General features: G+C 51.8%; 1 protein-coding gene across 1 annotated transcript; it reads left to right on the top strand.

The window, feature by feature from the left end:
* Positions 1–407: 407 nt before the first annotated feature.
* Positions 408–26,536, top strand: LOC125714712 (protein jagged-2-like). The gene is given in 35 exon segments (XM_048985598.1): positions 408–713; positions 1,299–1,619; positions 9,565–9,619; positions 12,695–12,949; positions 13,116–13,170; positions 15,103–15,233; positions 15,336–15,455; positions 15,658–15,719; positions 15,721–15,772; positions 16,043–16,156; positions 17,361–17,474; positions 17,777–17,823; positions 17,961–18,134; positions 18,425–18,581; positions 18,676–18,840; positions 18,923–19,036; positions 19,124–19,237; positions 19,669–19,782; positions 19,869–19,985; positions 20,543–20,570; positions 20,940–20,994; positions 20,996–21,026; positions 21,320–21,345; positions 21,347–21,434; positions 22,065–22,144; positions 22,146–22,181; positions 22,308–22,388; positions 22,390–22,462; positions 22,465–22,569; positions 22,683–22,708; positions 22,710–22,748; positions 22,750–22,806; positions 24,079–24,226; positions 24,657–24,970; positions 24,972–26,536. Coding segments are annotated over 35 exon segments (3,687 nt in total). The 5' UTR covers positions 408–644; the 3' UTR covers positions 25,122–26,536.
* Positions 26,537–27,978: the final 1,442 nt, after the last annotated feature.

Genomic DNA, 27,978 nt, shown 5'->3' with positions numbered 1-27,978 from the left:
TCTTTATTTTGTTTTTCTTCTCACTGAAAATAAATTATTTCGCCAATCACTAAGAGTGACCGGTCATATAGTCAATTCTGTATTTCGGGAAAAGATTCTGGGTCTCAGGTAAATTCTGGCATTGCGCTCTGTGAGCGAGCAATAACGAATGGATGAATGTTTACCTGCACGGATATCATAGCCAGTGCCAAATAAAAAAAACGCAAATGATTTTAAAGGGAATACATACTTTAATAGCACAAGTAAATTCACGTCCTACCCCGCGGTGAACCTCGGCAGCACAAGTTTTGGACACGCCCCGCCCCCGCATTCTGATTGGCTTACTGATTGCCACTCTGAGTGCCGTTGAGTGGTCGGTTCGGGTGTCAATCAGAAACACATCCCGAGGCTCGGGTTTAGCCGAGAAACACATCAGTTGCGGTGAAGTGATTTGACGGAGGGAGTCTCGTATGGTCGGTCTATTGGTAAATTGCTTCGGCTTTCTTAAGACGCATCTAATGTTTCTCTTGTCTTCAGAAATATAGTAGGCACAGATCCCGCTTTTTAATATTTGCATGCCCCCAGAGGAGAATACGGTAGCCGGTTTACGGCTGTTTTTCAGTTTTCTTTTATTATCTCTCATGATACACTAATTAATCGGAGGCATGTGGAAATTTTCAAGGATTACGAATTGGTTTTCATTAGTCTGTCTGCTGTTGACGTTACGGGCGAAGGTAAGTAGATTGCTTCTTCCAATATCATGCAAATGTATTTAATTGATGTTTAAGTAATCGGCAGTTGTAACTTTGTGGGCGTGTAATTATTGTTTAATCGTGATTTCAACGGACTGATTTTGCTTCATTCAATCACGCATCAGAACCGTCTTTTCATTTGATGCTGAATTTTATGTCTTTGTCAAGGCTGATTTCAACACGCTTTGTATTTATTGTCATGTACCTATTAATAATTGATTCACAAATCGTTCATCAAGGCAGTTCCATTTCATATGGAAACTGCTTTATGTTAATTTGAAGGTTGTTTATTTCAACGCAGTAACATTGCACTTCAGTTTTCATTGATTCAGGGCAAGTACTAGTACGCTCAGTTTATTCGACGTAAATCCCTACCGGTCTTGCAGCCCTTAGCCTATGCAGTGAATCGAAATCCCGTTATCGATAACGCTTTGCTAAGCTGCTTCAAACATACCACCGTCGTTCGAAGAAACAAACGATTTGATTGAAGTTTATTTGTTGTCTTCACCTGCATTTCTCCTGGAAGCGACGCGTTTAGACCTTTTTCCATTTTAATGTTATTTATAGGTGTCCCAGTCTTCGGGCTATTTTGAGCTGCAGCTGATTACCGTTCAGAATGCATTCGGTGAGTTGTCAGACGGACAGTGCTGCGACGGCGGCAGGAACTCCGAGGATCGCGTCTGCAGCCGGGACGAGTGCGACACTTACTTCAAAGTCTGCCTGAAGGAGTACCAGTCCGAAGTCACGACCAATGGCCTGTGCACCTACGGACATGGATCTACTGACGTTCTTGGTGGGAATATTATCTCCTTTAGAAGCGCCGAAAACAACCCGAATAAAATCACCGATGCTGGCCGAATTCTTATCCCATTCCAGTTCGCTTGGCCGGTGAGTGTGTTCATTTTCTCTGTGATCAGCATTGCACCTGTTTTCGTATATTGGCAAAACAACCAACATGTGTTATTGCTGAAGTAATTCTACGTTGCACCGTGCAGTAAAGTCCCGGCATACTCCTACGTACAACTGTTAAGGTGTTAAAATGTAGCAACCTGCTTTCGATATCATTCGTATGTGGTGTCAAACGGAAGACTGTAAGAAGTGTAGGATTTATTTGCTTCCTTAGGTTCGTTTTGATTTAATGTGAATTAAGAAAAAAATCAGGCTTAGAAATTGCTATTGTGGCGTGCCTAATAAAAGGATGTTAACGCGCAAAGTACAAAAGAGCCTTATGGAGATGCTTCCCGTTAGAAATGCATCTCGCGTCATGTAGGGGCTGCTTCTGCAGTGATCGCCCCGGTTTGCTCCGGCGTACTTTAATAGCGTATTAAATCGACTGGCCTATCGCGCACAGCCGGTAGAGGGGAGAGCCCAAGCTTCGTCTTTGCCCCGCGGCCGCCTCTAGGGCAGAGCTGGCGCGTGAAACGAGCGCGCGGGCCCTTTTGGGTGTGGGTGTGGGTGTGGGTGCGCGTGCCGTCGCCCGTCTTCCCTTCCTGCGCACGCAACTAGGTAACTAATAATTAATATCAATAGATGGTCTCAACGTGACATTGCTGTTGGGGGCCTTAATTGTGGTATTATGCTCATTTTAAGATTATGCTTATTAAACGCTCTAATTGCTGTGCTTAGCTTTTCTGTTTAATTCTGTTAAATAAGAGGATGCTCTTTAACCGGGGAAATATTTAACTTGGGAGTAAAATCAACACTAGGATTTACTCCAGGCAGTACTTGATTAGACTTGTGTAGGGGCCGGGTATTATCCCACCGTCTGTGCTGCGCAACATGAGGAAAAAGTAGAGGAGACTGGTGGTTTTCATAACTGAATGTACAAGGATTCTTAGGTTTGTCCCTATTTTACACGGTGTTTGCAGAAACTGTAGCATTTACTTTAAACTCTGAATGGGTGCCCAGGAAATCATAGTTATCTTGCATGTACTCTGTCATCTGATCGTCTGTCGTCGGGGAGATTAACTATTTCGTTATTGGTAATTGAAACCCCCATTGGATTTTAAGTTTGCTGCTGTTCAGCACTTGGCTGATATAAAACTGGTAAACAGTTAACCCTGGAGATAAGAATTAAATTTGTAACACCTAGTGTTGTGTCTTACTCCAGCTTAGGTAGGTTTGACTATAGATGTAGCAGAATTTAACCTATCAAAACTATGGTAGTTCTCAGTGTTTCCTTGGATGCTGGTGTCTTTGCTAAAATGCTACTTAGTGACTTTTGAATTTTACTTGTCACTTAATATCTGCATTAAACTGTGGAACAATCCAGCATAGACCAGTACATGGGCTACTGCACAGGACTGGCAGAAAGTCTTGTCTATTCTAGACTGGGGTTTACTCTTCAAAGAGCTGGATGGCCTCATGTCCATGTTAAATTTTGTTGAGAAATGAGGCTCTGAAATCCACACGCATCCTGTCTTATGTCCCTTTTTGCTTGAATGGAACCAATAACTTAATGCCTCATTTTAATTCTGTCCTTTAATATCCTGAGAGCCATGACAGTGATTTTCATAGATTTGAGGACAGAGGGAGGTAAATCATGCTTTTGGTGTCAGGAATGCATTGTGTTTGGAGTGTTACGATCATTATTTTAAAACATTAATACAGGAGGAATTGGACATGCCAGCAGAATTGTGATGTCCAGGGCATAAGCAATAATATTGTACTACACACAATATTTAACCAGAACTGTTTCAACAAATTTTCCACTTAACTGCTGAAGTCGATATAGATGGAAATGTTCCACTAAAATTTAAATAAATAGTAACCCACTGTACAAACTGTTAAAATAAATAGTATTCCACTATATATTGTTTAAAATAACAAAATGTGAAGTTTTAGGGCATATTCCTGGACCCCAAGCAATCTGATATAACTTGTGTGAGAGGAGCTGATTTTTCTAATGATAAGATCTGTGTTGAGTGCCCTCTTGTGGTAGGAGGTAACTGAAACAGGCTGTGCTTTTCTTTGAGCTTTGATGGTCTCCCTTGATAGCCTGTCAGCTGGAAGGCAGACTGCTTCCTCCCAGCTTAACAAGATCTAGGCGCCACTAATATATAGGTAAATTCTGACCAGTACTGTACCCTTGATGTTAGGATATTTGTTGGAAAATAAAGGAGCGGAGGAAGCAAATGGCTAACTAGAGCCTATTTTGCTGAGGGGTCTCTTAAGTTTGGACCTTCAGCACCAGTAATGAGGGCATGACTCCCGAAATGCTGCAGCAGGTTGTGCTATTCCTGCCTGTCGTGGGGTCTGTCTGTATTGTCTTGGCCAAACGCCAGGGATGCCATTGGCTAGGTGTGTGTCGGCCTCTGGGATGTTGAGAGGTAGTCCTGTAGACCTGCCCTTGGTTTGCTGGGCCTTTCCCCTGCTGATGGTCACAGTGGCCTTTTGGGGGGTGGGGCAGGGGGCACTGAACGACAGCTTCACCATACTTGATTTGGAGTCTTGCTGGGTGTTGCTAGGAGACCGTCTAATAGTCCTTTAGTAAACAATTACCTCCCACCTGCTCCACTACCACCGCCCCCCCTCCCCCACCCCAGCCCCCAACTGGCGGGCTTGCGGACCTCTGTTCTCTCTGTGCACCTGAGGGCCGGACCACAAGAAGAGGTAGTCAGCTGGCTTCCTGCCGCGGTTTAAGCTGCGGTCTCCGCCTCAGTGCCTGGTGCAGCAGGGTGTGAGCTGCTTCTGCTTGTCTCATCTCACCCGCTCCTGTGAGCTGGGAGGGAGGTTTATTTTTGTAATTGAGGCAGTACCCTGAGTGACCGGGAGGTTACCGTGGGCTCCTTTACAAAGCGAAACAACGGGCCTGCCTGGGTGAGGCACCAAAACACAGACACACACACACACATACTCGCACTGTGACTGCCTGACGCCGAGCATCGCTAACACGAGCTCACAGCATGCGGTGTTATGGGAAGTGTTTGTTACTTACTGTAGCTCATTGTTACAGGAACAGGAAGTCTGTGCTGCTGAGGAATTTCTGGGCTGATCACCTGCCCTTCCCACACAAGTAGACAGCATTTTTGTCTCTGAGCTCGAATGTTTTTGTGTTTCCTAACTAGGGGGCCGTTTTGAGTTTTGCAGAGACTTTCTTCAGCCTCCAAATGCACTTTGACTGCTGGACAGTTCTGTGATGGACGCACTGGACACATACTTGTCCTTGGGGACCTGTCCCTGGACGCCTACTCGGGTCCAAGCCTGTCCCTGGAGACCTGTCACTGGACGCCTACTCGGGTCCAAGCCTGTCCCTGGACGCCTACTCGGGTCCAAGCCTGTCCCTGGAGACCTGTCACTGGACGCCTACTCGGGTCCAAGCCTGTCCCTGGAGACCTGTCACTGGACGCCTACTCGGGTCCAAGCCTGTCCCTGGGGACCTGTCCCTGGACGCCTACTCGGGTCCAAGCCTGTCCCCGGAGACCTGTCCCTGGTCACATGGTTTGCCAAAGGACAAGTCTGAAATATCTCTTTCAGACTCTCATTAGCCTGTTTCTTTGCAGGTTGTACATCCTTTTATTGGATAATGATGCTGCCCCATCTCAGCCGTGTCCTCTGTGCTTGAGGACTCTTTGGTTCTTCGGCCCACCTAATGTGGTTTCATTAGTAAACTCCACTAAGGGTTCGAAGGTGGGGCATTTTGGACAGGGTTGGGAGCCCAGGGGAGTCTTTCCATCAGGTCAGTTGCCCAGCTGGATCCAGACCTAGCTTGGCTAGAGCTCGTTAGCACCGGTGCTAATGGCTACGCTGCCCGCCTTGCGGAGTGCGGATCGGCGGCTGCTGTAGGAGTGATCGCGCGTTACGTGAGCGTCGGAGAGGGGATTGTGTTTTGAGCAGCCTTGTGTTCCCTCGTTGTTGCCAGGAAGCCTGTTCGGTTTTGTTTCAAATTCCTGGCTCAAGTGTCTTCCTCTTGTTCCAGCATAAAGGCCTGGAGTGTACTGCAGACTGTATCTAGAGCAAACACATCCTGTAATGGACGTCCACCACTTGGGATTATGCTGCCCTCGTTGCTTCGGCCTTTGAGAGGAATCCTCTGCCTGCTGGGGTCTTCATTTTCCCGTGTCCCCTGTCCCTAAGCGACGTGCAGATTAGTGGAGCCGTTGCTAGTGCAGTAATTAAGAGTGAGGTGCAGTCGGCAGATCGCTGGCGGCCTGGTCTTCTCCTCTTGCTGGGTGGACTGGTTTCTTGCTCTGGGACTTGTGTCGGGTTCCTGTGCTCGAGTTTGTTTCACAGCTTCTCCTTATTAGCGCCCCCTGCCCCCCCTCACGTGGCACATCCATGTACGTGTCTCACAATGCTGGCTCTTACGGTCACAGACTGCCTTGTGGCCCCCGGTTCTTGTCTTATTTCTTTTATCAGAAGGAGACTCCCTGCCTCCCCCTCACATCCCAGGGGTGAGGGGTGATATCTGTGCTCAGGTCTGTCAGCATGTCGGTGATGCTCACGCAACCTTTGTGGGCCATGGCTGTTGTACACAGTGGTTCCAGCATGGGTCCCACATCAGCCGTGACTTGCTGGCCAAGAGGTGGTGTCTGGGAGTGGGTACAGTGACGCACTGTAAGTGGTGAGTGCAGTGTGTGCGGGTGAGGGGAGGGGTTCACGTCACACAGAGGCTGAGGTGAAACGTCGCTCTGAAACAGGATGGGCAAGCGGGAGGCTTGTGGTCCTGCTTGGTGCTGATGCCCTGCTCACTTATGAACAGCCATGATCTCATCTTTGCTGGGTGGTTTCAGGATATTGCTGGGATGTGACTGATCCCAGCAAAGCCGCCACTCAGGATAATGAGCCTGCAGGGTTTAGGTCACAGGTCCGCTTTAACTAAAGGAGGTTACTGCCTGGGCTCATCCAGGTTGAGGCTGCTTCTGCTTCATCAGCGAGGCTCACTCTCTTCCTCTCCGGTCCCCTAGAAGTGGCGAGGACAGCGAATGCACTGCGATACGCAGGCTTGTCTCAGACGGGGGGTGGGCAGGCTGGGCTGTGGAGCTCCTTACTCCCCCCCCCCAGCGGGAGACTGGAGCTTGAAGCACACGATGCCCTCAGCTTCTGAAACCGGATCGCTTTCCATTGATTAGCTCAGAATAGTCGCAGTTCAGACGCGTGGCGGTAAGCCGATCCAAAAACGTCGTTAAGACAGGATGTTCGGCAGCTCTGACGTTTCTGCCTTCAGCACAATGGCTGCGCAAGACGGCTTTTGTCTGCTTCTTCCTGCTGGGGAATTAAACGAAAATCCCTCCCTGCAGACATGCACACCTCCTGTGAGCGTGCTTGCAGTGAATCATCGTGAATCCCACGTGAAAAGCAGGGAGGTATTTTGCTTGTAGCCCCCGTGACACATGTCAGCGGGACAAGTGCTCTGTTATTGGTGGAAGCACCCGTCAGTCTCCCAGGGGAGCCTGTTGCACAGCCTCCAGAAAGAGGTGGGCGTGCTGTTAATAACGTGTTAAATTATCCCAGCACTGCAGGGAAGAGACTGTTTGTTTATCTCGGTAAAAAGTGCGAAAACAGGTGGGGGTGTTTTGACACCTAAATGTACACAGTTGTCATGTGTGTTTATAATTTAATTTCTGGATGTGGTCCTCATGCGAAGCCTCCATTCAGCATAGTATCAGACGGGTTTCCACGAGTCGCATTGCTGACCCGGAACTGCAGTTTTTAATTACTCATGATATACGGTGACGCAATGATGTTCACAGACGACATATGATACCTCTCCTCTTTATTTATTAATTTGCATTGCTGTACACTGTTTAATTGGGTGCTCTCAAACTCCTCTTAATGTCCTTGTTTTGTCAGGTATTTGTTCGTGATTACACACCGTGCTGTCGTCTGCTGTGGCTTCCCCAGGGCTGAGATAGACACGACACTTAAAGCTGAAAATGAAGCACCGTAATAACTCGTCTCTCTGACATGTAAAGGCCCCCCTCCCTCGTCAGCACACAATAATCCGGGGGCTGTCACATCTGCTTCCGGGGGTGTGTGGGAAGATGGTGAGGTTGTGGTGCTCTCTGGCAGATGTGGGTAACATGACCACTGCTAGGTGCACTGAGTGGAGTATTAGGTCTTGCTTTGTGTGTCTCGGTCATGTATGTTACAAATGTCCCTACAGTGTGATTTTAAAAACCTTATTTTCATGCTATAGGATACTTTTTTTTTTTCCTCTTTAGGAAAATTCAATTTTTATGAAAATCTGTGACTGCAATCTGAATTTTTAAAGTACCAAAAGTTTTATATTTTGCTTGGTTACTTCTGGTTCGGGTTAGGGCTGGGTGGGGGTTCGGGTTATAGCCAGAGAAATGAAGGGAGAGTCCCCACAAAGGTGCGTGTTTTCCTTGTTCATGATCATACCACTAAACTGTTATTGTGCTGCCATTCTCCTGCTGTTCGCCGTTAGCATGTTAGCTAGACGTCTGTGTCAGTGTCCTGTCCCTGTTGTCCCCTGGCAGTCACAACCGTCTGGGTCTATGGGTCCATTCCTGTGCACCTCCCTTTGCCTGTGACCCTGGTGACCCAGCTTTGATGACCCTTGACCCCTGCTCTTGCCTGGCATACTCCAGGGCCACCGTCGGGTGTCAGGCTGGCCAAACCCCTGGCTCTTCAGGCTGCCGTCTATTTTGGTGCCTATCCAGGAAGCCCCCCTCCCCCACTGTGGGAACAAGCACCTGTGGCAGGCCTATGGCTCCCTGCCCCCATTTTCCATTCAGCCTTCATAAAGCCCACAGTTTTGCGCCCACCCCACCCTCACCCCCACCCCCCACTCCATGGCCACCTGAGACACTTGGCCATTACATGGTGCTGCACTCTATATGTCTGCATACAAGGCCTTGAGGACCAGCTGCGGACATCAGCACTAAATCTCCATGGACCACAGACGGTGCCCCCAAGGGGAAGCATGCCTGCAGCCCTGAAGCATGGCTGGGATGGGGCGGGGGGGGGGGTGTGTACTGAGCCCCCACCCCCCTCATGGGCTGCTTAGGCAGCTGTTACTTAATCCCGCTAATCGGGCAGAGCGTGTGGGAATGAGAGCCCGCCCCACCATGAAGAGCGACGTGCACAGCATCACGGGCTCGCCGCCTACATGTGTGTGCTGCTCACACGCAAAGGCAATGCCATCACGCACAGCATCACGGGCTCAGGCACCTACTCCTGCCGTAATCCTGTCCTTAAGCGACATCCTGGGCTCTCCAGAGATCGTCGCCCTCGGCCTAACGGGGTATCGTTGCCATTTACCCCTCCCATTCTGGCCTCCCCCCGGCACAAATGTCTGCCTGACACCATCCGTCAAACTCGGGCTCTCTGCTTTATGACAGCTTAAGGCCCCTCCTCTTCCTGAAGGGCTCCTTTGATTATGCCGTCATGGATTTTCCGTGGTGCTGTCACAGTGTCTGCCTCATCCTTTCACCGCGGGACGCAGCCGCGCTGCGGGGGCTGCGGGGGCTACATGCTTCTGCGCGCGTCTGTGCGTCTCCCTCTTAAGGGTCGACGTCGCATTCCATGGGCCAGGGTGAATTTTCCGGGCCAGTGGGACGTGGCCTACTCGTTTAGGTTGCTTGTCTTCAGGGTGCTCCTTGTTCTATTCCTCCCCTTGTGTCCCCCAGCAGTGTAAAGGTCCCTTGTCTTTAGCTGCTCTGGCTGTCTTGCATCGATTGGGTCATGATTATGGCCCCTACCGGCTGTCCTGCTTTCGCACGTCCCACCCCCTCCAAGCTTCAGGTGTTCCCGTTGTGGTGTCACCATTGGCTGTGCTGTGGCACAAGCACGCAGACAGGCGGACGGGGCGGGTGTCTCACATGCACCCACGCAGCTGCGCTCACACTCTCTTCTGCTTCTCCTCCAGCGGACGTACACTGTCATCGTGGAGGCCTGGGACTGGGACAACGGCACACACTCTGGTGAGTACGGTGGGGCCCTCTTGGAGACCCAGCCCCCCATGTGTGTTTGACATCTAGCTTTGCTTTTGGGTTATTGACAGGCTGCGGTCAGGGACCAGTACAGCTTCCTGTGTGTGTTTTTTTTTTTTTTTAATGAATGGACACACCCTCCCTAGCAAGGTCATCTGTTGGGACTGTTCCGGACTTTTCTAGATGAACCAGTGATCGTCGATCCCTCTGAGCCTTGGGTGGATGAATGCCGGTGCAGGCTTGTAGTTCTCGCACCCCCCAGACATGATAGTGCAGTATACGGTATTTCGATGATATTCTCCAAAGCAACACTATTCCAGTGTTTTGAAATCTTGGCAATTCTTAAATTTGCTGCGTCCTACTGCCCCACCCCCTCTAACCCCACCCACAATATGTCGCCAAACAGCAGATTTCATCGTGGGGACCACCTAGCCCCCCACTCGGCTAATACCACATTATACCCAAAACAGTACAATGTCCCTTATTGCCAAAACACCAGCCAAGCTTACACTGGTGGTGTGCGTGCGTGCGTGTGTGTGTGTGTGTGCGTGTGTGTGTGCGTGTGCGTGCGCGCGCGTGTGAATTTGTGGAAGCTCTACAATTATGGAGTGTACGTCATCCCACAGCATTCTGGGAATTAAAAGGCCAAGCAGACTTAGGATAAAGAGCCCAAGGTGAGATGATGGGAAGTGCCGCTAGCTTAGGTTAGCGAGCTGTATCTCAATGGCCATTTGATGGTGTTTCTGAGAACTGTGACCACCAGTCCCATACGCATGGACCTTTGATCTGATTGGATGGTCACCGTGGAGATTTGATCTGATTGGCTGGTCATCAGGAGCTCGTCCCGAACCTCGCTTTGGCCCCAAAGTGCATGGCGGCTTAAAGCATGGAGCCAGCGCGAGGTCACCGCATCCTGTTTTCCGCTGGGCCCCCCGACCGTGGGCTTTTCGGGGCTGCTCGATTTAGGCTTTTGTTTTGCCATGACAGCGGGACACCTGAGGAATCGGAAGGTGTTTGTTTGAGAACTTGGGCCTGGAATATCCTCCAAGGCAGAAGGTCCTGGGGATGTTATCATGGCGGAGTCTGGTCAAGTCACTGAGCGGATAACCGGCCACCGGAGGTTTAACTCGCCCTTTGTTGCAGGTCAATACTGGTCGCAGATGCCTTGGTACCAGTTCCCTGCAGAATCACTTGCACAAATCTCTCAGTGGTCGTCTGATACCATCGAAGTGCTGTACGTTACTCAGAGCCCCTGTCAGTTTCAATTTAACTTATATATATTTATAATTTTAATATATATATATAGCGCCTTTCACAATGGGTGTGTTGTGATACATTACAACAGCGTTTCTCTAACTATGGGCCGCGGACTGGTACCGGTCCCTGAGAGGGTTCCTGCTGGTCCGTGAAGCCTTGCTTCTGCACCAATCAAAATTCAGTCAGATCAGGTCAGTTATAATAATACTTAATAATAATAGTAATAATACTAATGATAATAATAGTAGTACTGTCTATCTATAGTAATAATATCTATCTACCTATGCGGATATGCATCCGTGGGGGGGGGGGGGGGGGTAGCTGGGAGTAGTCATTCATGCAGGGTCCTGCAGCCCCAAAGCCTGACAGGACTGGTCCCCGGGACAAATAAGTTTGAGAAACGCCGTATTACAACATTAAGACAGAATACTACAAAAACAAGGAAAATTGTAGCATCTCCTGATTGCATTTATAATTGTGAGCCCAGGAGCAGCGTTTGAATGACGCTTGCATGTAGTAAGAGAGTTTCCACACCATCTGTATGGGTGCAGATGGTGTTCGTCACCAAATCCAGTGACCCACTTGTGGGATCACGCTTCGAGCGTAAACGGCAGCAAGTTCCTACGGCCCCGGCGTGAGTATAAGACGCTAGCGTGTCGGATTGTAACGCGTCAGCCGATGGGGCTGTTCAGCTCCCCACCCACTACTCTTAGATGGGCTTTACCAACTTCGCTTCCTGTTTGTAGGACTCCCTGTCTGGAAATGAATGTCACTGGGCCATTCTCCTGCCTCTTTGAGCCTAGCTTAGCTAGAGGGCCACCTCACTACCTCACATGAGGAAAGCCTAATATCAGCCATTATCGCCGCTGTAAATGACTCACAGCGTCACTGCACCACAGAGACAAGACGCGGATCCTGTTTGCGCAGAGGAAGGTGGGAATGAGTGTCTGAGCGTATAGGATGCAGGCAGGGTCGGGGTGTTTCCTCAATAATGGAGAAAAATATTTGTTTCACTGACTGTGCTTTGCATAGGGTACGAGCCTCATCGCTGACCTCAGGGAAGAAAAAAATAAACTGAAAGACTCACAGCCTCGTTAAGCCACTAATTAGCGGCTGCTCACAATGGCCCACTTGCCGATTCTGCCGACGACGCTGCCCTGTCACATGACCAGCGGTTGGTCAGAACCCCCCTCCCCGGCCGGCGGGGACTCAGGAAGGAGGCTGCCGGGCCCTGTTTACTGGTCAGGAAGGACCCGGGATGGGTTCCTGTTTAGACCCAGCATGGGGGATGGGGGGCCGCATTGTTCTTTATCAGGTGGCGGCAGTCTATTTCTGTGGGCGCTTGGGGAGGGCGCGCACTGAGGAAATCGCAGACCCCCTCGTCCGCGGCGCGACCCTGTGCTGGCTCCGATTTTGAACTGAAAGGAGACCCCTTTCAGGCTTTCCAAGCCAGGGGGCCCCAGTCCACAGGGGCAGCTGGGAGATGGAGCTCGTGGCATCCCTGTTTCTACCTGTGGCTGGTCAGACGAGGGGCGGGGGGAGGGGGTGGCAGGAGTGTGCGAGGATCTCCTGTCATCTTCATCTGCTGGCTGTCGTCTAGGGTATGCTTGAGATGGAGCTTCCTACACACCCTTTACCCTGTGCGCTAACAAGGTGTGAAGAGGCTGGTGGTGAGCAGCCCCCCCTTGAGACCGGCTGTCCTCCAGCATCGTTACTGTAACGAGTTTTCAGGCTGCCTTTTGGCGGACGCAGCCTGCGGGGGCGAGAGGAGCGTGGGGGGAAGCAGCTGACGCTTCCCTTCCGTTTCAGACGGGGACCTCCTGATTGAGCAGAGCATCCACACGGGCATGGTGAACCCCGGAGACGAGTGGCAGTACATCAGGCACGCAGGCGCCACAGCAACCCTGGAGTATCGCTTGCGCGTCCGCTGCGACCTCCACTACTATGGAAACAAGTGCAACAAGCAGTGCCGGCCGAGGGACGACTACTTCGGGCACTACGTGTGCGACCAGTTTGGCAACCCAGGCTGCCTGGAGGGCTGGATGGGCCCAGAGTGCCAGATAGGTGAGAGGGCGTGGCCTGGAGGTTGTGGGGTGTGGCCTTGGGATGGGTGGAGCTACTAGGTATGGCCTGTAGACCCATAACTGAGGGCATAATCGTCTAGAGGGTCACAAAGACTGTATTAGGAAGGACAACAGAAGTTTATTTTCTCTTTCCTCACTTTTCCCAGCCATCTGCAAGCAAGGCTGCAATCACGGCACCTGCAAAGTCCCCGGAGAGTGCAGGTAAGGGGTCCTGCGTTTGTGTGCTCAGTGTGCGGCCCAGCCTACATCAGCTGTACTACACCTTTTCTTTGGGCGGTATTTTATCAGCTAATCAGTTGCTATGGCTGGCTGTTAGATCCCAAGGGTGGATGTTCTCCCTATTTTCTCTCTTAGTTCGTCTCTGTCCTTGTGGAGGAACCCTGTCTTTCCTAGGTCAGTGGTTGTTCTGGGTCAAGTTCCGCCCATTTTGGTCATCTATATCACATGGGCGTGTTTATTGCGTTGAGAGTCCCAGCTTAGGAGTGTGGGTGAGCCACTTTCCCCAGTGACGGGAAGGGCTGTGACTATGTGCCCTTTTACATCTGTCATTACGGTAAGGTGACTGGCATGACTGTAGAGGCTTTGCCAGCAGTGCTAACGGGAAGAGCTGGGAGCTTGCCATGCGGTCAGGACCATTAGCAGTTAGCGTAGCCCGAGAGAAGGGAAGACGCGCCACTTAGGAGCTGTGCCGACATGCCGTCAGGCCGATTGGGTAATGGTCAGCAAATTTAGTGTTGCCTTGAATTGCTCCGATAATATACCCAGGTGTGTGGTTGTATGCCTCTCCAGATAGTTAAATGTGTTAAGCAAACAAGTCATTGAACCCAAATGAGGCAGAAAAGGGACTTTGTTCAGTAAAAACTGTACTGTAGGGACCAGATTTGCCAAGTGCTGCCTTTTAGCGGTAACCTAGCCGGTCTAAGCTGTGAAAAGCAATGGAAACGATGTGATAAGCTTAAGGGATATATTTCATTTCTCAGAGTCCTATGAACCAGCAACCTTTGTATTACCATGTCCAAGAGAGGGACCGAAATCTCACTTCGGGGGTTGTGTAGTTCAGCAGTGAAGTAGGTGGGGGGCTGCTGGGGCAGTGAGGGTCTCGGAGACCCCGGCAGCAGCGTGGTGGAAGGTGTGGTGTGCAGTGAGGGGTGGGCTGTCCAGAAGGACAGCGACTGCAGTGCTGAGTGATTCGCAACAAGGGCTCTTCTCTTCGAGGTTTGTAGCTGTGATTGTTTGGCTGCATTTTTCAATTAGTGTATTTAGGCGATGATGTCTTGTTGATGGACGATTCTTCATCAGGCTGTGTCACAGTTTCACAAATACCTGGTAAGTGTTGCCGTGTGTATAGATCCCCGACTTGTATGCAAATCCCTGAGGAAGAGGCCTGCCTCAACCCCAGATGTGATGCTTGCTAAGGCTTGACCTTTCTCTGAAAGTGCCAAACCTGCCACATAACTGTCTGTTACGTTCAGGCCCCTCTCATCCGTCTCACCTTTGTGAGATCCCGGCACTTCTGCATCCAAGCCCAACATCGGGTTCTTTCGCAGACATGGACAGACTTCTGGTCCCGTTCTGGAGCAGTGCTCTGATAAAAATGACCAACTCCGTATCTTGAGGTGACCCATGTTTGAGATATGAGGTTTGAAAGCAGCGGTCCCCATGGCGATGATCAGGCTCAGTTTAACTTCCTGCCCAAAATGCATATGCTGCATTAATATGCTGAATCCACCCGTGAGGATTGTGAGGCCTCTCGCGTGAGTCCGTGGGCTCGAAACTGCTGTCAGTAACAGGAAGGACTTTCTTGATTGGTTGGACTGGTGATGTGTTTCTGGGCCATGGGTGTGACTGCACAGATTTCCTTGCACGCACCTCTCCTTGGAATAGCAGTGGCGATACCAGCGAGCCCATTGGATAACCCTTCACTGGCTAGCTGTCAGTTGCCACACTATGAGCCTGCTTGCCCCCTGCTCAGATAGCAGAGTGGTGATGCAAGCGTGCTGATTGGCCAGCCCTTCCCTGGTAACGGCCCTCTTGCTGTAATGTTCACCCTGTAATGTTCCTGTCGGTTCTGTCCTTCCTGAAGTTGCCCTGACTACCTAGGCTTGTTGATGAGCGCCGCCTTGTGGTTTCCAGGTGTAAGTACGGCTGGCAGGGCCCATTCTGTGACGAGTGTCTCCCGCACCCGGGTTGTGTCCACGGGACCTGTGTCAAGCCTTGGCAGTGCAGCTGTGAGAAGAACTGGGGAGGACTTCTGTGCGACAAAGGTTACTTCCCCCCCCCTCCCCATCCTGGCCCTGATGCTGGTAGCTGCTATGTGGATGCCAAGCGTGAGATAAGTACTAAAGTGTATTAATATGTGTGTCCAGATCTGAACTACTGTGGCACCCACCAGCCCTGTGTTAATGGCGGGACGTGCCTGAACACAGAGCCTGATGAGTACAGATGTGCCTGTCCTGATGGCTACTCAGGCAAGAACTGCCACATCGGTGAGTGGACTCATTGGTTCCGTGCTCTTGAATCAGGGCCGCCCATCATGTCACATCCCCCCTGCACCTCTCTGTCCCTCCTACCCATGAAGCAGATCCTCCCCCCAATCAGGAGCTCATACCTGCCGCGCCCATCACAGCCATGCCCACGTCACACCCCCACAGCTCCCCCTTCTTCATACCCTAACCCTCTCTCTTCCAGCTGAACACGCCTGTGTGTCCAACCCCTGTGCCAATGGGGCCACTTGTCACGAAGTGTCGACCCGGCTTCGAATGTCAGTGCCCCCCCGGCTGGTCTGGGCTCACCTGTGCCAAAGGTGAGCCCCTGGGAGGGGAGTGCTGCGTTGCGGCCACCGTGGTGTGCCCGCCCCCCCCCCTCCCTGGCATGTCTTATGGCACCATACTCTGGGTGTCCTCTCTCCTCCGCGAGCTCCGACATGCCCAGAGTAGAGTAATGTAGTAAGGTAGTTGTGTTCTATGATCCGGCCTTGAACCTGGCCTTGAGCCAGGTGGTGCAGAAGAGTTTGGCAGTAGTGGCTGTGGATGCGTGTGCCAACCGGTAATGGCCTCCTTTCTCCCCCCCCCAGACATGGACGAGTGCTCCTCCAGTCCCTGCTCCAACGGCGGGACGTGCATCGATCGGGACAACGGCTTTGAGTGCCTCTGCCCCCCGCAGTGGGCGGGGCTCACCTGTCAGATCGGTGAGTGCCAAGGCGGTGGAGGGCGGAGGGCTGGCTCCCTGCACCCTGCCCTGATGTTTGGGGGGGGGTGGGGGTGGGGGGGCGCGTTTGTGGACAGTGGGCCTGCTCACCACAGCTCTCCTTTCCACAGGGCTCTGATGCTCCTCTGTAATGTGAGCCGGGTGACTGCAGTTAAGTGCTAAATAATTCAGGCCTGACAACTGCAAGCCACAGCTCTAAATTTAGCCAGCTGGCTGGCTATGTAGGGCTGGAGGGGGCAGTTGTTTTTTACCACCCACCCTGCCCCCCCCCCCCCCCCCCCCCCCCCCCCCCCCCCCGGGAAGTACAGTTTCTTGAGGCACATGAACATGAAGCCTCTTGGCTTCCCCAGCTATACTGGCTTGTGTTTTTTTTTCTTGCTGAGCTCTTTAATGATGCAGTTGTTGTTGAATGAATCCTTACAGTTTAATGGAGACCAAACATCCTACTGACTTGCCCTGGTTCTCAGGGGCTCTGCTCTGGGTCGCGTCCCTCCACCGCTCTGGCCGGGGTATCTGTCACCTGCCCGCCTCCGTAACACGATTACAGCTGCAGCTCGGTGATCAGCTCAACCTGCTTTGATGCAAAGTCCGCGTCCACTCAATGACATTTGCACGTCCGCTGTTCCTCCCCCGTTCAGAGGGATGATCTCTCTTCTGGGTGGGTCAGGATGCTGTGTCTACGGTCGAAAGGTCACTGGTTCAAATCCCAGCTCGGCAGTGTGATTTCACCCATCGAACCTCACAGCAAGGCCCTCGATCCCTAATTACTTCAGCAAATTTCTGACCCTGTTTTGTCTCAAAAATGTACTTCACTTTTATAGATGAAATAAAAATAGAAATGTTTATGTAAAGAAGAATCCCTAATTAGGATTTATACACACGCACTTCCTGGGTGCGGAGAACTCCGCATATGGATTCGAGAATTCAGGAGAGGCCGGAGTCTCTGTTGCCGCACATCCATGTACGACGCATGATCATGCGGTTCGGTGGAGGTGGGAGATCACATGACTTGGGCCCTTTCTGAGTTATTGGTGGCGGGACTTTTTCTCAGGTTTCTCTCTCTCTCTCTCTCTCTCTCTCTCTCTCTCTCTCTCTCTCTCTCTCTCTCTCTCTCTCTCTCTCTCTCTCTCTCTCTCTGTCTCTCTCTGTCCCCTCGTGACTTGCTCGCCTTCCGCACTTCACAGATGCTAATGAGTGTTTGCGGAGGCCTTGCCGTCACGCCCACGCGTGTAAAAACCTGATTGGCAGTTATCATTGCGACTGCCTGCGTGGATGGGCCGGACACAACTGTGACATCAGTCAGTACCCCGCGCGACCTCATTATCCCGCGCTGCCATCTCGCTCGGGGCTGCCAGCTGGCCCCGCCCACTCTGCTGGTCCTCTGGGCTGAAAGCACAGGCTTGCGTGCCCTGCCCACTCACCCCATCCCCCTCCTCGCCGGTGTCGCCACCACCGCCGCATGCCACTGAACCCACCGGTTTTGCCCGCGGTGGCCACACTAACTGGGCATCTGCCCCGTAACCTTGGCTTGCATCTTGACTAGCAGTGTCAGAATCCATATGCTGTGCATTTTTAACCTCCCGTTCTCCTCTCCCCACAGAGATGAACGCCTGTCGTGGACAGTGTCTGAACGGAGCTACATGTAAGGTAGGTTTTTAGCCTGGATAGGATAGGTAGGCTGTAATCTTGCTAGAAATAGTTCATCTGCTATTTTGGTTACCCATAATGCACCTCGACCCGAGGGAGCACACCCTGAGTGACTGGTGTTGGCTCTGCCTTCGCAGAAAGAGGCAGGTGCCTACCGCTGTCTGTGCCCGCCCGGCTTCATGGGCCAGCGCTGTGAGGTCCAGCAGGGCGCGTGCGTCAGCAGCCCATGTCAGCACGGGGGCCAGTGTCGCCCCCTGCAGGACAGCTTCATGTGCTCGTGCCCACTGGGGTACTCGGGCATCTTCTGTGAGGTGAGCTGGGAATCGACGTTAAACACTTGGTCTGATGCACATTTGAAGTTGTTCAGGCTTTTAGCGATGGACTGCTGTGCTGGTCTGGATCTGCTGCTGAAACTCGTTAAAAAATCCGGCCCAGACACGTGTAGAGGTTTGTGGGAAGCTCAGTGCGGTGATGGACTGGCCTCCTGTCCAGGGTGTCCCTAGGCTTTCCTTAGAGCAAACTCCCTTTTTGCATGAGTCTGAATTTACGGTGCCCTGCTTGACTGTTTTAATACCAGGGCTGCATCTTGCTGCCTTCACAGGTGAAGCACAACAAAGACCCCTGCAAGCCCAGTCCCTGTCAGAATAAGGCCCCCTGCCATGCCCTCGATGGAGACTACTACTGCGCCTGTCCCAGCGAATACGAGGGGAAGAACTGCACCCACCTGAAGGACCCCTGCAAGACCACTGCCTGTGAAGGTTTGCTGCATCGCCGGGTGCTGTAGGTGTCCCTCGCAGTGCCTGGCTCCACAGCGGTACATTTGTACATTGATATTTTTTTCCCTTCCCCCAGTGATTGACAGCTGCACCATCGCCGTGGCGACAAACTCCACAGAGGAGGGCACACTTCGCATTCTGTCCAATGTGTGTGGGCCCAATGGGCGCTGCGTGGGGCAGCCTGGCGGCGGATTTTCCTGCGCCTGCGAGCCTGGCTTCAGTGGCATCTACTGCCATGAGAGTATGTCCCCCACCCCCCGGTTAAGTATAAGGTATCCCCTCCCCTGCTCAGACTCATTGTCTGCCCCCACCCCCATGCGCAGACATCAATGACTGCGCGTCCAGCCCTTGCCAGAACGGCAGCACCTGCGTCGATGGCGTCGGCTCCTTCCAGTGCTTTTGTACCGACGGCTGGAAGGGTGAACTTTGCACCCTTGGTGAGTTGCCCCTCCCTCATCCATGCGCCCCCCCCCCCCCACCCCATTCCATTGCCTCCCAGCTCTAACCCCTCCCTCCCCCTCCAGACGTGAACGAGTGCAGCTGCAATCCCTGCAAGAACGGCGGTCACTGTGTCGACCTGGTGAACGGCTTCTACTGCAAGTGTGCTGGCGGTTGGAAAGGCAAGACCTGCCACTCGCGTGAGTCGCCCCCCTCCCTCGCCCTGTCGCCCCCTCCCTCGCCCTGTCGCCCCCTCCCTCGCCCTGTCGCCCCCTCCCTCGCCCTGTCGCCCCCTCCCTCGCCCTGTCGCCCCCTCCCTCGCCCTGTCGCCCCCCTCCCTCGCCCTGTCGCCCCCCTCCCTCGCCCTGTCGCCCCCCTCCCTCGCCCTGTCGCCCCCCTCCCTCGCCCTGTCGCCCCCCTCCCTCGCCCTGTCGCCCCCCTCCCTCGCCCTGTCGCTTTCACAAACCCCCCGTCTTCCATGCTTGACTCTCCTCGTGCCCCACACCCCCCCTCCCAGTCTGTGCCTTATGTATTTTCACCCCGGTTTGACTCTCCCCATCCCTCCAACCCATGGCCTGTGTGTTTTTGCCCCCGCCTAAGTACATCCCCCCCCCCTCCACCCCCCTCTCAGGTGAAAGCCAGTGTGATGCTACCACCTGCAGCAACGGTGGCACCTGCTACGACCATGGAGATGCTTTCCGCTGCGCCTGCCCTCCTGGCTGGGGGGGGCTCACCTGCAACACAGGTCAGTTCCGGTGCATGCTGGGAGCCTTCCTGTGGGGAGGGACACAGGCCGGACATATCTAACTCCACCCCCCTGTCCCGTTTCAGCCAAAAACAACACCTGTGCCTCGAACCCCTGCAAGAACGGCGCCACGTGTGTGGGAAGCGGCGAGGCCTTCACCTGTATCTGCAAGGATGGCTGGGAGGGCACCACCTGTGCACTGAGTAAGGCCACCTTCCGGAATCTTCTGCAGCACTTCAGCCGCAGCGGCATATAGCAAGACAAGGGCGGTCACAAGCTATGGAGGTTCGATCTATGAATTTCCACCAGCAGATATCGGGGGGTGTTATTTCTTGTCCAGAAGATGCCTCCCTGGTAGATGCAGAGGAGATGCACTCCACTCTGATGGGGGTGTCCAGGTTTCAGGCTCCTGGGGGAACATCACTGCCCCCCCCCTTCCATTAAACAGAACGCCTGAATCTGCACTTTATTAATGTCTGAAGGCCCCTGCGTGTATCTGACTGGTCAGGAAACGTATCGCTGAAACGCGTCAGCCAGAGACGTCCCAAACACAGCGAAGCAGAAATCCCGACTACGCTGGCAACGTCAGCGGCGCCCACACTAGCAGCGTAACGTACTCCAGCTGGATCCGGGGTTATGGATCGGAGCTGCCGTCAGCGTATTCCGGGGTCCCGGCCCGCTGCTCGGATGTGCCGCCGCTCTCGCTTCCTGTGCATGGGGCAGGCTGTAATTACATCTTGTTTTCCACTTTCCCCCACAGACACGAATGACTGTAACCCTCACCCCTGGTAAGTAAAGCTCTCGGTCAGTGGCCTCTCTGACCCCCCCCCATAGTACCCCTTCCTTTTGGTGGGGATGGCGATAGCCACCCCATGCTGCCTGGAGACACTGGAGATGTTCCTGAATCAAATTTGAATCTTCCGGTTTGGGAAGTAAACTTTAATCACCTGGTGGTGGGTGTCTGAGTAAATAGGACTCTGTCAGGCTTAAATGGGGGTCTCTTTATGAGTGTGGGGGGGTATTTTTGAAAGCCTGGATGTGTTGAGGCATGTATGACCATTTGAAAGATCAGTAATCATCATTCATGTCGAAGTGTACTAGCAGGATCAAGTCTGGGGGGGACACTGTAACTACACACTTTTGTCTCATCCCCACAGTTACAACGGTGGCATCTGTGTGGATGGAGTGAACTGGTTTCGCTGCGAATGTGCCCCCCGGATTCGCCGGCCCAGACTGTCGCATCAGTGAGTCCTACACCTTTGACCTTTGATCCCTGCACCCCAGCAGTGGTTGGCCTTGGACCTGCAGACCACGTGGATGAGTTACTACTGTTTAAGTGATAAGTGTAGTCAAATCCACCAGTCAGATCCTCTAGTTCTTGTCCTCTGTGAACATGCACAGTAATGTGAGGCTTGCAGGTGGATCCCACCAGAGACGGCGGCTTGGCTGCCAAACTTGCCCGTGAGAAAGGAGCATAGCTTTCACCACTGTAAACCAGGGTCTGAGTCTCTCTCTCTCATCGTCTCCTCTGGCCCAGACATTGACGAATGCCAGTCCTCGCCTTTGCAGTCACGGCGCCACCTGTGTGGATGAGATTAACGGCTTCCGCTGTGTGTGTCCCCCTGGCCAGATGGGGCCTCGTTGTCAGGAGTGTGAGTAACAGCAGTTTCCTCACGGTCAGGATAGCCCCATTCTGTCACATTAGGTTTGGGCGGGTGGGATGTGGTCTCAGGCTGAGGGTCCTCGCGGTCAGGATAGCCCCATTCTGTCACATTAGGTTTCGGCGGGTGGGATGTGGTCTCAGGCTGAGGGTCCTCGCGGTCAGGATAGCCCCAGTCTGTCACATTAGGTTTCGGCGGGTGGGATGTGGTCTCAGGCTGAGGGTCCTCGCGGTCAGGATAGCCCCATTCCTGTCACCTTATGTTTTGGCGGGTGGGATGTGGTCTCAGGCTGAGGGGCCTCGCGGTCAGGATAGCCCCATTCTGTCACATTAGGTTTCGGCGGGTGGGATGTGGTCTCAGGCTGAGGGGCCTCGCGGTCAGGATAGCCCCATTCTGTCACCTTAGGTTTCGGCGGGTGGGATGTGGTGTCAGGCTGAGGGCCTCGCGGTCAGGATAGCCCCATTCTGTCACTTTAGGTTTCAGAGGGTGGGATGTGGTCTCAGGCTGACTGATTGCCCAATATCATAATTTGATCTATTTACCTGCACAGGGGTAGGATAGGGCAGGCGGTTCTTTTCATGCGCTGTTGCAGATCACTCAACCTCTGGTTTCCCTGTGCAGTCGCAGGTTTCGGGAATGCGTGCCACTATGCGGGACTGCAGATCCCCCATGGCAGCCAATGGGACCAAGACTGCAATACCCTGCCAGTGCACCAACGGCAACTTGGAGTGTACCAAGGTACGGCCATGCCCTAAGTGCTGCTGCACTGACGTGTTGGTCACAGGTCAGCCATGATGTGTGACCCTGCATCGACGTGACCACGTCCTGCATTCCTCTCTTCCAACGGCACCTCTCTCTGTGCAGGTGCTCTGTGGGCGCCGGTTGTGTCTCCTCCATGAAAATCTTGGTGAGGAGCGGTCCCCCTGCCCCGGGGGCCGGCCCTGTCCAGGAGCATCACTTCCTCACCTGCTTCTCCCCGCCCTGCCACCGCTGGGGCGTGTGTGCCCAGCCCGACGCCCCGTCCCATTGCACAGCAGGTGTGAGCCCAACAGCGGCTACCTGGACAACAGCTGTGCCAGGATCACGCTCATCTTCAACAAGAACAAGGTGCCTCAGGTGAGCTCTCGTGCCGGGATGTGTAATGCGAGAGGTGCTTGCTGCTCCATGGCGTGATCATCCAGTCCGAGTCGCATATGGTAATGCACAAGTTTGGGCCTTTCCTCTGCAGGGCACCCACAGTGGAGAACGTCTGCTCAGAGCTGAGGTAACCTGTCGGCCAGCCGCGCTCTGGCCAAAGACCATAGGCCTGGTGCTGCTGTGTGACCTCTCGCCCGGCAATCCCAATGCAGTGGAGGTGGCCGTTGTGAGTATCCACCCCTCCTCACCTGTTTCCATGTGAATCCAGAAGGGGGTGTCTTAACTTAACACACATCTTTATTTGGGCATTGCGTAAGTTGCAGGAAGAACCATATTTAAATGGCTGGAGCATTTATTTTGCTCAGGTACGGAATCTGAACTGACTTAATAAAATTTTCGCACATGTAGCTCAGCAGCTGAGAGTCCAGATTAAGGCCTGCAGGGTCCTGTCCTGCCTGCTGTGCTTTTGCCGGTTCACAGGTGACCCAGAGCGAAACTCGGGTTTAAAGCTTTTCCTCCCCCCATAGTGCTTGTCTGCTTTGACCTTGTAACCCACTGATACTGTTTGTGTGTCAAAGATAGGAGTTCTAACCATTTAGGTTGAAAATGAGCAAAAATTAATTAGCTGAGTTGTTGTCCAGATCTCTTGACCAGTATATAAGTTTTATTTTATGACTAATGAGGAGGAGGATGATTATATTTAATGGTTCTTTCTGTTAATTTGCTTTAGCACTTACATAGGAGTGGCCCACGGGTGTTTATGTGTAATTAATTACCTGGTTTCATTATTTCTGTATATTAACCACTGGTTACCCAAATGAAGTTGCAGTTTGTCCACTGTGTAAACCCATAATATCTTTTAAGCTAACAATCCAGTTTTGGTTGTTCGGAGGTATGTACTTAACCACTGGAAATAAAAATGGGGCATGATGGCAAATAAGTTTTTATACGTTTTCAGCTGAGAGGGAGTGTTTGTGTTTGTTGCTGGTAGAATGAGGGATTCTTGCATTTAGCTTCTCTGCAGTAACTCTACCCCGCCTGAGACAGCACAGCTTGCAGGTGTAAGTATCCCGGCATTGAGACGGGGGAAGCTTGCTCATTGGTGGATAACGGCGGTCGTCTTCAAACTGGGCAACACCTACATGTGATGCCAGTTCGTCACCCCCCCTTGTCCTACCTGATCATTGAAAGCAGCTAGTCCTTTAGCTGTGGGTGTAGTCTTAAAGCAGGGGTGGCCAATCTTATCCGCAAAGGGCTGCTGTGTGTGCAGGTTTTCACTGCAGCTCCCTAATTAGATTAATAATTAGAGGACTGATTGGCTGAAGAGTCCTCACACCTGGGTTTGAACAGCTGACCTAAAGGTTACCCCAGAAACCTGCACACACACCAGCCCTTTGCGGATGAGATTGCCCCCGCCCCCTCATCGTGGACCTCCTCCAATATGCTGGCACCACCTTGTTTGTACACACGGTCTTGTGACACCACGCACCTTCTCCAGTCCTTCCAGCAGGATGATGTGGACCATCGTTTGATCCAGGAGGCGGCCAGTGCCATCGCGGCTCACTGTCCAAGCGGCACAACAGCAGCCTCCATGCTGGCCGTCATCGAAGTCAAAGTTGAAACGCAGGTCTTGCCCAAATTAGCAGGTGAGTGGGGAGCCAATGGATCTCTGGGAGGGGCTACGTCTGCAATCGTGACGCCATGCTCGATTCTGCCTTCTCCCATGGCAGGATCCTGTTCTGGAGCCGCCTTTGTTAAATAAGCGATCCGATAATTTGATATGCTTGTAGTAGACTGCTGACTGACACGCACTGGGAAAAGACGTGTGTGATCATCGTTTATGTCCGCGTAGGCCCAGTAGTATTGTTTACCTTTGTAAACGAGTCGAGCAGTCCCTGTCTGCAGCCATCAGCCATAGAGAATTCCATTTCTGAGTATTCTTACTTGTCTGACTATATGAGTGCAAACCTGCTCCCATGTGGACTGTGGCCAGAATTCATACGAGTCAGCTCCAGCCAATCCACGGCTGTGCAGCACGGCCCATAGTGTGTTCTGATTGGCTGTCCCCCTGAGCAGACTACCTGGTGCCAGTCGTGTGCGCATTCTTCTGCGTGCTGTCATTCTCCTGCCTGGTGGTCTGCGTCTGGTGGACACGCAAGCGGAGGAAAGAGCGTGAGAGGCGACAGCCAGCGGCGCTGGACGAGAACATCAACAACCAGTGGGAGGCACTGCGGCCCATAGTCCGGCAGCAGCCCAAGGACAACAAGGAGGCGGAGCAAGAGTGCAGGAAGCTCATGCCCTCCCCTGACAGGACTTGCGACGAAGAGGAGGAGGAGGAGGAAGAGGGCAATGGACCAGTCACCGTGGAGGTGGACAAGTATCCCGGGCAGCACGTGCACCCCAGGACTGCACCCCCTGGTGTGCACCACACGCAGCTCTGCCCATAAGCAAGCCTACGTGGCACTCAGCCCAAAGACAAACCGCTGGAAGAATGTGAACCGCACCAGCATCAGCGAGAATTTCAAAGAGCAGAGCGTATGAAGCGCCCTGTGAGTGACCGGAAGCCGCCGGGCCGCCAGGCCAGGGAGAACCATCACGCCATCCGCCGGGCCCCAGACTCACGTCTGTCTTTCTCTTTTTGTAAACGATTTATGGCTCAGAGACGGAGCCGAGATTTTTTTTTTTTGTAGTATTCGCTTTGTTTTTATGTAAGGATGAGACTATTTTTTTCTTAATTTGAGGTTAAAGGAAACATAAGTTTGCCCAAGTACAGTTATGACTGAAGCAGGGCCGAGATTAAGGATTACACGAGTAAAAGAAGAGAACGATGGACATTTTTTTTTCTGTTTTAGGGGAAGTGCGGATTATGGCTAAGTGGCAAATGAGATTTGTACAATTCTCCAGAACGGCGGCAGGGGCTTGGGGGAGCGCGGTCTGGGGGAGAGACTAACACTAACATGCTTCTTCAAGGACTGTAACAGACTTCTGGAAAGGTGGGGGGCAGCTTCCCCCTGAAGTGGCCTTCTTTTGTTTGTTTTCGTCTCCAACTGGCCCAGGATTTCAGTGTTTGTGTTGCTAAGTGCCTCCTGAGGAACCTGATTTTTGTCCCTGTAATCAAGGAAAAAGGGATAGGCAACCTTTTTTGTTTGTTTATTTTCAGACCACCGAAGAGGTATTTGACAAAAGATATACCTTCACTTTGTATATATGTATATAATAAAGGAATCGCTGTGTAATTTGAATTTAGTAACTTAAGTCACTTTTTTATTATTTTTATTATTATTTTTACAATGCCATTCCTTTTATTTGTCAGCTGACAAATTTTTTATATAGTTGAACAAAATATGCAGCATCCAGCTTATCTTGAGAGCATTAATATAATCGTTGATCTTTTCTTAGTTTATTTTTATTTTTATAAAGGACATTTAGACACTTGCATCCTGACCTGTATTTATTCTCAGTCTCCTTCCCTATCCCAGCATGCTCTTTCAGTTTTGTTAAATGTGGGTGGAGCATCATGTCCCGCCTCCACTACATTTTTTTTTGTCCAATGATGTGATTTGATGTGAGCATCTGCTTATTCTACTCGAAATTTTGGCCAAATGAAGGGAACAGTTTTTGTCAGTTAATTTTGTTCCACGTTTTGTACCTTAGTCCATAGGAGGAGTTAACTGGTCCCGTTACGAAGTGGCAGTTAGTTTCTTACTGTGTTTGACATGGCTCCCCTGGACAGAATTCTGTTATGTTTTGGGACAGCACAAAAATAAAGGAATTAAAAGCATTACTTGACAGAGCTGTTGTAGAAGTTGGAGAGTAAAGAGATTTAAGGGGGGTGGGGGATATGAATGGGAAGAACATGTACATATTTTGTAAAGTTGTTTTGCAAAGTCATAAGGTTCGTTTAGTGTAAATTTTATTTGTTCTTAGAAATAAATCAAACTATTTATTAAAAAGTTTATATTGTCCTTCAAAGCGGTTTGTGACAGATCATAGTGAGCTTCCACAAGTGCTGTATGCTCCTCCAGCTCTCGCGTGTCAAACCGGAATCTCGGTTTATTGGCTGACTGCTGCTGCAGATGCTGTGTGTGTGTGTGTGTGTGTGTGTGTGTGTGTGTGTGTGTGTGTGTGTGTGTGTGTGTGTATGGAATGAGCCCTTGCTCCAAATACAGCAGATACCATAAAGGGGAAAAATACTGCAAATGGATCAATACACCAACTTCATTGGGATTGGTCTAATTCAAACCAGCCAATCACCTGCCATCTCCTCCTCTGGGCTGATTGCAGACTGGCCATTAGGGTGAGGCGGCGTATTGTGGCTTCATCCACCTGAAAGTTTAATGAGGGAGTTTTATAGCCGGTCGGGGGCTGCCGAGCGGCTGTGTTCCCCTGGTGGCCCGGTCCTGCCGCGGCACTCTGGGTTATCTTGCAGCACTGCGCCCGTGACCATTCCAGCCCATGAACCTGTAGCCTGTAACAAGGATCAGGCTCTGCCCCGCATGTGGCTGGGCTGGTTTCCATGGTAACAGTGTTTAACTGCAGCACAGCTGTTAAAGATGTGTGTGTGTGTGAACATGTAATTGCTGCATTTGCACTTAAGTCTCCAATACATTAAAAGATGCTCCTCCCAGCATAGCTACTGATCTGCGTCCGTGTGCTTCACCATATGGCTGTTTCAGTATCATGACCAGACCGTAACTGTGAGCTACGCTTCTCCATAACTCTGCCTCCCTGCTCCTCAGCATACTGTTGTCCTCTGCAGCCACAAAGTCTTGCAAGATGTCAAACATATATCCAGCAGGCCGTTTCGTCCAAAGCGACGGAAAAAGATTCCTGTTTGATTCAAGGTCCATTTGATGGCAGCTGTTCCACCACGGTGGACCCAAGATAAAACAGGGTAGAACTGCAGAACCGTAGTTCTCGGTGTATAACTTGGGACACTGTTGAGCTTCAGCTCTGGCAGGCAGGCTAACTCCTCCACAGCTAATACGAATGTTGAGACAAGAGTGCCGGTATTTCAGAACCACGAGTGGCTGAAAGCTGACACCGGATTCCTGGAACGACCTTGGCAGTAGGGAGCCACACTTGGTGCATCACTCTCTGGCTCTGTAGTGGGCTGCCGTCCAATCACGTACTGCTGTGCAGGGCTGCCGTCCAATCACGTACTGCTGTGCAGGGCTGCCATCCAATCACGAACCGCCTGAGCACCTGTTGGCGTGCCAATGGATGAGTATCAGTGCTGTCTCCGGGTGCCTGTTCAGTCACTGGTTCTCTTCCTTCCTGTTTTAACAGTGTTACACATAATACCTGAACTTCCATATGATTTAAAAGCATTATTTATCAGTCATGTTTCATATCCAACGTGGAAAGGTATAATTTTAAAATGTATTTCTGTACAACT

The sequence above is a fragment of the Brienomyrus brachyistius genome, chromosome 19 (genome assembly GCF_023856365.1).
Source record: "Brienomyrus brachyistius isolate T26 chromosome 19, BBRACH_0.4, whole genome shotgun sequence".
Taxonomy (NCBI): domain Eukaryota; kingdom Metazoa; phylum Chordata; class Actinopteri; order Osteoglossiformes; family Mormyridae; genus Brienomyrus; species Brienomyrus brachyistius.
The sequence above is the reverse complement of the archived record's forward strand: the minus strand, read 5'-3'. Positions and strand labels throughout refer to the sequence as shown.